Source organism: Enhydra lutris, unplaced genomic scaffold (genome assembly GCF_002288905.1).
Source record: "Enhydra lutris kenyoni isolate GAN:26980312 unplaced genomic scaffold, ASM228890v2 scaffoldscaffold9, whole genome shotgun sequence".
NCBI lineage: Eukaryota > Metazoa > Chordata > Mammalia > Carnivora > Mustelidae > Enhydra > Enhydra lutris.
Genome location: NW_019154093.1, coordinates 45,591,875 through 45,602,816, shown reverse-complemented (window position 1 = coordinate 45,602,816; position 10,942 = coordinate 45,591,875). Strand labels below are relative to the sequence as shown.

The 10,942-nt window shown below is 37.6% G+C and overlaps 1 protein-coding gene across 1 annotated transcript; it reads right to left on the bottom strand.

Moving 5' to 3' along the window:
- Positions 1-5,153: 5,153 nt before the first annotated feature.
- Positions 5,154-10,100, bottom strand: LOC111143481 (prostaglandin F2-alpha receptor-like). Its single transcript, XM_022497261.1, has 2 exons — positions 9,216-10,100; positions 5,154-5,207 (listed from the first exon to the last, which is right to left on the bottom strand). Exons 1-2 carry the CDS (start codon positions 10,011-10,013, stop codon positions 5,154-5,156), a joined length of 852 nt encoding a protein of 283 aa, XP_022352969.1. The 5' UTR covers positions 10,014-10,100.
- Between the last annotated feature and the right edge of the window lie 842 nt (positions 10,101-10,942).

The window sequence follows — 10,942 nt, the reverse complement described above, 5'->3', positions numbered from 1 at the left end:
GATTTCAATTATGGGAAAGCATGGTCATGAAAGGGAACACTCTACATTGTAACTGACAGACTGAATGCACGTCTAAATAAAATGTGAAGAAGATGGTAGTTGTACATAAAGTTAAAGACAGATCAGTAGGGTGAAATAAAAGGTCCAGAAAGAGAGGTGCCTGGATGGCTCAGTGGGTTAAAGCTTCTGCCTTCGGCTCAGGTCATGATCCCAGGGTCCTGGGATCCAGACCCGCATCAGTCTCTCTGCTCAGTGGGGAGCCTGCTTCCTCCTCTCTCTCTGCCTACCTCTCTGCCTACTTGTGATCTCTGTCTGTCAAATAAATAAATAAAATCTTTAAAAAAAAAAAAAAAAAGGTCCAGAAAGAGCCAAACACACTTAACAATCTCATACATACAAAGGGTAGAATTTTAAAGAGTTACAGAAAGATCATTCAATAAACTATTTTGGGCCAGCTAGCTAACCATTCAAAAGAAAATTCGTGTTATTAACTTGCAAACAAAATAAACTATAAATGTATTAAAAACATAAATACAAAAAATGAAAAAGCAAAAGTGCTAGGAAAAAAGAGAGAAATACCAATATCATCTCAGCCTGAGAAAAGTATTTTTGAACATGAAAGCAGTAACTACAAAAAAACTTATTGATTCATTCACTACTTTTATAAATTAAAATACTAAATAAAAAGGCTAACAATGAACATGGAAAAACAATTGCTTTTATAACAACTGATTTTATAGCTGTTTTTATATATTAGCATTATCTGTTCTTTGTTATCCAAAGAGTTCTTGAAAATCATTTACAGAAACCTACATATTCACAAAAAAAGAAGATAATGCCCAATTATATAAGAAAAAGAAAGTTTATTCTATTAATCAAAGAAATTAAACCAATATATTTTCCCTATCAGATGAGTAAAAGTATGCACTCAGAATGCTAATAGTGGTAATCTCCAGAGAGTGGGATTTGGAAGATATTTTTCCTAATTTGAATGTGTAGTTTACTGTATCTTTTTTACAATACAATTTTCTACTTAGAGAAAACATTGCATTTTTTAAAGTAGATCGAGAGGACAGGATACACAAATTTAATGTTCCTTAGTAAGGAAAAGATACCTATGGAAATAAAGAGAGGCCTTCCTTTCCAGTGGAGTTCCTAGGACACAGGAGTGTCTCTCTCCTCACGTGCTACTCCTACACCTGGCTTCCTGCTTTCCACTTCCGTCCTTGCCTTGTCCCTGCTCCTCCCTGCTCTCCACTCCTGGATGTCTCCCAGTCCTTCCTGGGCATTCCTGTGGGTTTTATTTTCCTTGTTTTCCTCCACTATTTACTAAAGAAATTCATACAGCAATTAACACTTTGCCCTGCTCCCAGACAAGGCCAAAATATGCAAACAGTTATATTTATTCCACATTAAAAGTGGAAAGAGAGGGGCACCTGGATGGCTCAGTTGGTTAAGCATCCACTCGTAAATTCGGCTCAAGCTATGATCTCAGGGTTGTGAGATGGAGCTCACTTAAAAGTCTTTCTTTTCCTCTCCCTCTGACCTCCTCTTCTCTCTCCTTCTCTCAAAAATTTTTTAAAAAATTAAAGTTTAAAAAATAAAAGTAGAAAGAGAAGGAAGAGTATGAATTAGGGGTTGGAGAGGAGTGTGAAGACCATGGATAAAATGAAGAAGCTAAAAGGATGATTGCTAGAAGGGGCCTCAGGAATATTTTCCCAGGTCAAGACTCTGTCTCTGCTTCACTGTCCACCTAGAGAGACACCGAATGTTCTACCCAGCAGAAGTCTGCCAAATGAGTAAATCAATGAGTAAATTAGCAAGTACATCTAAGCGTAAGTGATTTTATTTTCTTCATTTCTATTATCAATGTTTATGGTAATCTGTTTTTCTCTATTTTCAGTCCTTTCCAGCACTTTCTTAAATAAATTCTTGGAAAGACTTGGTGGTTCTTGTAATGCTTCATTTCACCCACATTTATTTCTGTTCTATATCCTGAGTCACTTTTCTTACCAATAGACAGTACAAAATACTGATTTGAATTATTAAATTATCTTATCTTATGATTTAATTTTCTGCTACTCATGTGTCATTATTTGAAAATTCTCCTAGCTTTTAATATTAATTTATCATGACCTGCTGTGTTCTAATACGGTAAAAGTCTGTCCTAAATACTAAGTTTCTTATTCGTACATTTTTGTATCTCTAGGAATTATATACATTATTATCTCTTTACTCCTTGGTTTTTACATTACTTCACTTAGGATCCCATTTATTTCCAGTAATTTTTCCTCCTAAATAATGTACTACAGAAATTTTTACTTTTATGTTATCAAAAGTCATCTCATCCACATATATTCACAAAAGAATACCTGTTATTCTCTTATAACATAAATGTAATCAAATATCTTCGTATTTCAATTTCCTACACATGCCTTCCCTTGTCTTCTAGGAGTATCGTTTCTTACAGCATAGATATTGTGAACACTTAAATCAGTGATTGTTACTGCAGTATCTAAAACACTGCCTTGCACAATAGTAGGGTGCTCAATAAATATTTGTCAAACCTATAGACAAGTAATAATTGTGGGCCACCAAATCAGAAGGGACTGCCATCTACTAGAACATCCATTACTCCTTTAATAACTAATTAAAAAGTGCCTTCAATTGTCTCATTGACAAAGGTATTGTCTGGCTGCAGTAATATTTAATAGTAACAGCGACAAAGATGATAATGTATAATCACTGACACATACGATACTACGTCAGGCACTATTTTAACTTACATATATGAATTTATTTAGTCCTCCCAACAACCCAATGAAACATTACAATACTCATCTTACATATGAACAGACAGGCACAGAGTGGTTATTGTCACAGAGCCAGGAGGTGGAATAAACAGGATTCTTCTTAGCTCTCAGACAGGGTATGCCTTTCACTTCCACTAAGTTACAAGCTCTTTGAGGGAAGAGCTTTATCTCACTCCTTGGAACTACTCACAACCCAAGCATAGCGCAGTATATGTAACAGTCTCAATAAATGGGAGCTAATTTTAACCTGATCCCAGTAATTTATAGATTAATACCTTATGAATGATTATCATCATAAAATATTGGAGTATTTGAATTCAAATTATGCAGATCTGCAGACAACATCTTTATTACTGGCGAGACAGTGAAATAAGGAAGGGTAACTCGAAACTTCAGGTGGAAATGTCCAAGAAAACTTTTCTGAAGCTTCAAGCTCCCTCTGCTCCTTTCCACAGCAACCAAACCTTCTTAATAGAGGAGGACACGGTAAACATCTGACTAAACACAGATGACAGATTTTCTAATTGAGATGATGGGTAGTGGTAAAAGCAATAGACTTTTTGAGGATTTTGGATTTTAGATTTACTACTGGCCACCTACTGTATTATGAGATGTAGGGAGGTCAGATCACTTTTTCTGATAGTACTTTTAGGTAAGTCATATTATTATAATCAGTTCACAGAGGTAAAAAAATTGGCTTAGAGTCACTCCCTGTTATAGCCAAGAGGTGGTTGGGATAGGACCCTATCTCCCTGCCTGTACTTGAATAATTACAGCATCTTAAAGAGAAGGCTAGATTTGGAACTGTGCACAAAATCTAAAATAAATCCTTTTATGTTACTCAATTGACTCTGTCTCCTCATCATCACACTACAGCTACTCCATGGTGGTGTTCTACCATCAGGAGGAGTGAGAAAAAACAGCCTCCCTCTCTGTATGAAACCACAATTGTACCCACTCTTCTGTGGCATTACCATCTTTACACTCAGGAGAGGATGGACAGAAAGACAGGTTTACACAAGCTTTGAAAAGTAATACTTGCAAATGTGAAAAGATCGTTTTCTCCTATTGGGTGAAGTCTTCTCTAAATATAGAAAAATGGCATTGATGTACCAGGTAAAATTTGGTGTGGCGAGAAATGCCTTCCAAAGCAAATACAATGGAAGTTATTTTATATACCTCCTGTAAGGATAAGGCTAAACAAAGTTGGAGCGCCTGGATGGCTCAGTTAGTTAAGTATCTGCCTTCAGCTCGTGTCATAATCCTGGGGTCCTGGGATCAAACCCCGCATTAGGCTCCCTGCTCAGTGAGAAGCCTGCTTCTCCCTCTCCCTGTGCTGCTCCGCCTGCTTGTGTGCTCACTCTCTCTCTCTCTCTCTCTCTCTCTGTCAAATAAGTAAGTAAGAAAAACTAAACAAAGTTAAAACTGGCAACCTTGAGAGATTCTGGGCACATTAACAATCTTGAATTGTTCTTTAAATGTTTTGGAGCTTAATAAAAACCTCAAGACACATTAAGCCAGAAGATTTCTATATCCAAGAGGGTATAAATCTAATCCACATGTTTCTGATTCATTTACTTTTGAATCATTCAAGCAATGTTTTTAAGTGCCCTCCCAATGTCTATGGTATCTTTGGGCATTTTTATAACTCTTTTGCCTTAAAAACAGGAAATCTTGTTTTGCCAAGAGTAAATTAACTTAAAATACCAAAAGTATTCCAACCACTATACACATCTAAAGCAACAGAATTTTACGAAAATTCTCAACTTAGCAATGTCTCTTTTAATTGACTGACGTTTGCTGAACCAATCTTACACCATACACTTTCATGGAGTGAGATAATAAATGCAAAGGAATTCAACTCCAAAGGTCTGTATGTAGCTCAATATGTTCATCAGATCACACCTATCTGTAATATAGTTTATATTTTGGTAATGTATAAATGACTGGACTTCTGATAGACTGTGCTAAGGAAAGAGACTTTGTATCCCCACATCTACCCATCACTGCACACAGAGTGACCAAAAGGGGGGAGCCATGGTCAAGGCAGCTTCCTTTAGGAGGGTAAATTCCCCAAGAGCAAGGCTCTCATCATTTGCCATAAGCCCTCTAAGACCTGTTCATTTTGATGCCAATACCTGTAGTAATTCGGTCGAACTTCAATCGGCTACCCAACATTTTTAATTATCGCTGACAAACATCTTAGTGACTAAATGTTTAACTACACTGGCTAGAAACACTAGCATTAGGAGTAAATAATCTTAAAAAAAATCAAGTTCAAATTTTATATATGCAAGGGAACACATTTCTTGGATAAACTCATCTATATAAGAAATCTATTTACTTTTCATAGGCTTTACTCTTCTTTTCCCAAATCAAAATTATCCTCTGCCCCTGAAGTAAAAGTGAACAAATGTATGTCCTTCTAGTAAAAGATTGCTGAAGTTTAATAGTGTCTACAGGTGCTGACTTAGGGAACAGATTAAAAATTACCATTTGGTTTCAGCATTTGCCTAATTAACTCTTACCTACAAAACCGAGAATCCACATTCTGGTCAATCATTTGCAATCTCTGGACATTCATACTACTTAAGTTACAGTCAACCAGTCAACAACTATTTATCGCTCTGCTAAACTGATGAAATAAGCATAGCAATAATAATAAGTTTCTTTCAGGGTTACGTATTCTAGAACGGAACATTAAAAAGAATAATTATTTGTATAAAAACAAAAATAATATCAAGAAAATGTTTCTTGAAGGGCTGATAAATGGGCTTTTTTCCCCTCACCCTAGAAACATCAAAAGAATGTCTTCAAGATTTACTTATTAAGGAATGGGGACTCACTTAGGATACACAGAAGACAATTGTATAGTTGCCATTTGTCTCTTAAATATTATTGTATTAATCTGTTGCTAAATGAAATTGTAAACTAGTCAGTGACCCTTGTAGTTTCCTGTATTTTTCAGTTGGGATTATAATTGAATGAATTTATATGAGTCCCCAGGTTTAAAACTATAAAATCCAGATATTGTAAAAGTTTAAATTTTATTGAGCTATAGTTTGAATTAATATTATATTTGTACTACATTTCTAAATCTTAATTCCTGAAAACACACACTTCCTCCTTTGGAAAAATAATACATTATATTTTAAAAATTTTTAAAAAACACTACAGGGGATTTTAGGGCAACGAAATTATTCTGTATGATACTCCAATGATGGACACATGTCCATATTAATTTATCCAAGCTCACACAATGTACAACATTATGGAAAAACACTACAGACTTCAGTCAGTAAGAATGGGGCATGAATTGTGCTAAATGTACCACACCAGAGGACTTACTAATAAGGAAGGGTAACAAAGAGGTCAGGGGGCACATGAGAGAATGTAAATGTAAATGTAAAATCTGTGCTTGTCACTCATTTCCCTGTAAACCTAAAACTACTCAAGAAAAAACAAAGTCTACTAAATAGAGGAAGAGAAAACTCAAACAACATGATCATCTCACCTGTGTATTGGTTGAACTAGATCATCGAAATTAATAAAGCACTCCCTTTGTCATCAGCTACAAATTTAAATAGTTTTAGAAATTATGCCACAATCGCCAAGTTTCAACACAATGAATCTTAACAAGCACAACCGCTGTCATCTGCATTATTTGTCTGTTCCATTTAGTGGTGCGCCTGTAACTTTGTTCCAGTTTGAGGCTTGAAACTGACAGTGAAAATAGGTCAAAAATCGGGCACAAGTGTTCAACCAGATCATAAATCCAACAATTTATATTCATCAATCAAAGAAAGAAGGCACATGATGTAAAGTAGGGCATTGGGGGAAGCTATCAATATTATAGGACAACTATGGGAATCCAGAAGCTTGATTTCAGAGATATTTTTAAAACTTCTTGGTTTTTTAAAAATACAGGGTGGAGAGTGATGGCTCAGTCATTAACACCCATGCAATTTTTCCTAAGCATTTAAGGAAAAAATGGAGAAATATTTCAAATGAGATGCTAGCACTGGGTGTTATTTGGCATTCCCAAACCTGAGTGTTTTTTTTTTTTTTAACTAGGGTTCCATTTAGAGCTGACTGGTGGCCTTACCCTAATGCCAAAGGCACGTGTGTCCGGACCACAGAAGTTATGAATCTCTTAGTCAGAATTTGCTATAAAGACCTAAGTCTTCACAAGAGAAACCAAGAATGCAAAGAATGCTTCAAATAAAATATCAATCCATCAGCAAGTGTTGGTGGCATATCCATTATGCATCTAACAGAGAAATAATTCTTACGCTAAGAGGCATTTTAGAAATATTGATCCACTGGTGTCATAGGTGTGTTGATAATTCATAAACAGAACATAGACCTGGAAAATGTTGCACAAAAATAAAACTGTGCTCCCAGTAGAAATATGTTCAAAATAGGAACTAAATTGTAATATCTATTTCAACAGTGAAGGAAACCAAAAATTCAGGAAGAGAAATTAGAGAAAAACATAAATTCAAAATATCCATGATGAGCATGAAATCTTGCTACCTTCCACAGTCTCACAGCAGTCAACCTATCTGTCACTCCTCTCTCTCAGTCAAAAGCCATAACTAAGCAGAATTTTAAAGGTGACTGAGAACAAACAGAAACAAAAGCACCAGTGATCACCTTGGTTGCCCTGACCACCTGTCTCTCCTTGCACACCGTATCCCATTGTTTTCAGGTTCTCTCCAGAGCTACGACTTTCATTTAAAATGTTTCTTTAACTATTTTCAGGTACCTCTTTCCTCACCTTCCTCATATTCTCTTTCCAACCCCCAATTAATTTCAGTGCTACTCACACTCACTTCTGATTTTGGAAAAGCTACTCTATTTCAAAGTTTAAGGGGAAAAAAGGAGTCTCCTTTGAAGGGAATTCCCTTTGTAAGGTGGCATAAATAAAACTTCAAGAATGAACGCTGAAGTGATTCCAAGTATTGACAGAACTGTTCTCTGCTTCAGGTTCAAATAACTAGACTATGAGCACAGATCAAATCCTGGCTTGGTTTCACCTCAGGCCTACTAAAATGATAACAGGCAGGTCTCAAAAGGTTGACTTACCACTGACAGACCCAACCTAGCCTCCCTGGGCGTGGGCTCCGAGGACCAATTCGAGACAATTCAAGTAAGCTAAACTGAGACTGTGAGGACATAATATAAATAAAGAAATCTTCAAAAAGCAGAAATCCTTTTGTAAAATAAAATCAGCTGTCAGGGGATCTGTCTGCAACAGCAGGTCTCACAAACTTTCTTGTGCATCAGGATCATCAAGATTGTTTATTAAAACTCCACTAGCAACAATGTTTAGACATGGGCCTGCTAGGGGTTTGGGAAAACTGCATCAGTAACAAGCACCTTTATAGGACCAGGCAAGGGTGCATTCCATCTACCTTCATCTCCCCTACCTGTGGCTCCCCTGTATTACTATCTCTAGCCTATTTGTTCACCATTACCGAAAAAGGAATGAAAATCATCTTTACTGCCATCACTAGCTGTGTACGGAGGATTCTTTTTCGAATTCATGGCATGTTGTTACTCTTCCCATCATAAAGTAAAATGATGAAGGGAGTTATGGCCATACTTAAAAATCATATGTATTTTTTTCTTCCATCTAGAAGATACTATAAATGACTGATGTTTGTTGTTAATTCCTTAACCTTAGTTTTCATTTCCAAATAAAAATCAAACATAGCTACTGGCTACATTTAAAAATTTTTTTTCCTTAAAGGAATGGAATGATAAGGGAATGATCCCTGGTTTTCCTACCAATCACACCTCTCCCTGAACTATGAGCATTGTTCTTGGGTTGGTGAACTAGTGATTTCTTCACCTAACCTATCCATAGAGTTCACCTCAACTATCCAACTATCTCAACTCATCACCTCCCTTTGTAAGCCAAGACCTAGTCCTGTGTGTTTACAAGAACCCAGGAGCTAATATGCCTTTTAGATAAATTAAAAGTCTGTGTGACTTTCTTCTACTAAGACTTAAGTTGAGTCCATTACAATACTGTATTATAGTTGGCCAGTTTTTTTCACATTTTGACACTAATCCTATTAAGTATATTAAAACTATGTTGCTCTGTTAAAATTACTTTATCCTCCTCTGCAAGCAGGTTACACTATAGTTAGAATTGTTTAGCAAGACATTTCTTTCAACTCAGGACTTGTAGGAAAATAACCATGGGTACCATAAATAGCTTAATCCTGAGCCAGAGCTGGGTGTTAAAGTAAGTTTTGAGTAGGAATAAACTCCAGCATTTAAAAGATTGAACAGTGCTGCCTCAAGACCACAACTTTGAAAAAAACAACAAACCTCATATTCAACAGGGAAAAACAAAAGAAAGCAGAAATTGTCAAAATGTTAGGCTCTTACCAGAAATGGACTCCAGCAAATGCAGGAGACACACATAATAGCCAGGAGCTGGATGACCATTTCAAAATGATGAGACCTGCCTTGTCGGTGCTGCTGACTTTTAAATTTAACTCTTAAAAGTGTAATTCCTGTGATGGCATTGCACAAGAATGAAACGCCAAGGGCTAAGAGCCCCAGAAAAGAAAAGAGTAGAAGGTAAAACCTATCTTCCCAGTCTTTGATGTGCTCTGTTTTGTAGAAACACCAGGTCCTCGATGCTTGAATTTTATAGTTTCGATGCCCAAGGATGGGTAGCAAAGCTATGAAAACAGCAAACAAGCACACTCCACTCAACATCATTTTCACATGTTTGGATGTGATTTTCGTAGAATGAAATATTGGCTTGGTGACTCCAATACATCGCTCAATGGCCATCACACTGCCTAGAAAAAGAGGACATAGACCAGAGAATACCATGCAGATACCAAAAATACTGCAAAGGATGTTCGACTGGTCAAAGCGGATCCAGTCTTTATCAGAAGCATACACAAAGACTGCTATAGCTCCATTGATGAGGTGGCCAAAGAAGTCTGTGATTACCAGGGCACTGGCCAAAAGTAGAAACGATGCCTTGGACTTCTGTCTAAATCTCTGATAGGCCTTCATGAGAATAGCAATGGCAAGGCTGTTTGATAAAATTCCCACTGTCATGAAGATGATTGAAAAAAATACCGAAAACCGGTTGTCCGTCTGGCAAGTTGTATTGGAAAGGAGCCCAGCTGCAGGAGATACTGGCTGTTTGGAATTGTTCATAGACATTGTTGTGGAGCTTAAAAAAAAAAAAAAAAAGATGCTGGCCACTCAAGTCATCTCTCTCTCAGCACAGTGCAGGCTTGCAGTCCGGACATCTGTAGCATAAAGACAGAGGAAGTGTGAGGACAGCATAAACTGCTCATCTGGCTTTTAAGACTGACGCGCCCCAGCACCCCGTGGTGGGACTCAGATGTATCTGGCCTATCATAAGCAAGGTTGCATCATACCACAGCAGCACACATCTGCCTGCCTTTCCACATTTCACTTCCAAGGCAAAGAAGCTGCCAAAATTGAGACCCCTTCGGTTCACTCTGTGGCCCCTCTGCAAATGGGTACCCCCAATACCTCCCCCTGACGCCTCACAGGCACCTTAAAACTTGTAAAGTTGACAAAATCTCTACCAAGATTCGATTTAAACCCCATGAAGTTTTTTAAAAGCGTATTCGTCTATTTAAATAACGAGGTGACATTTAGAGTTTCTGCTTTTTTCTTGGATGGGCTTTGTCCCCAAACTGCAGATTATTCTTTAAGTGAGCCACCTGTTTGTCAGGAAGATGAGACAATCTTCTTCAAGAGGACAGAGTGGACCAGCAAGCTCACTGATGTTAAACGGGGCTTCTCTCAATACGTTCTAAAACCGTTCGATTTAGATCAAATTTCAGCAAACCACACGCAAGTGGGACCCATGGAAGGTCGAGGGGTGAGTCTCTAAGAAGCGTCTCTGGTCCAGCGAGCACCGGTGCAGAAATCCCGGCTCACGATAAGTAAGGAGGCAGTTCGTCGCGCTCCCCGAGACATCTGCCCATATGCTGTTAACCAAGTCACAGCTGCAGGGTAGCAACGTCTCACACGTTTATCGTTCTTTCCGTGGTGTGTCGAGGCCTGAGTCATAGACCCTGCATACCCACGACCACAGCCACACGCCTCGAGCTAAT

Bases quoted from the DNA above. Each gene is read 5' to 3' on its own strand.
- LOC111143481 (XM_022497261.1), bottom strand. From the start codon at position 10,013: ATGTCTATGAACAATTCCAAACAGCCAGTATCTCCTGCAGCTGGGCTC. The intron at 5,208-9,215 runs GTAAGAGCCTAA...CTTTTACTTCAG, and splicing joins TTTGCTGGAGTCCATTTCTG to GGGCAGAGGATAATTTTGAT.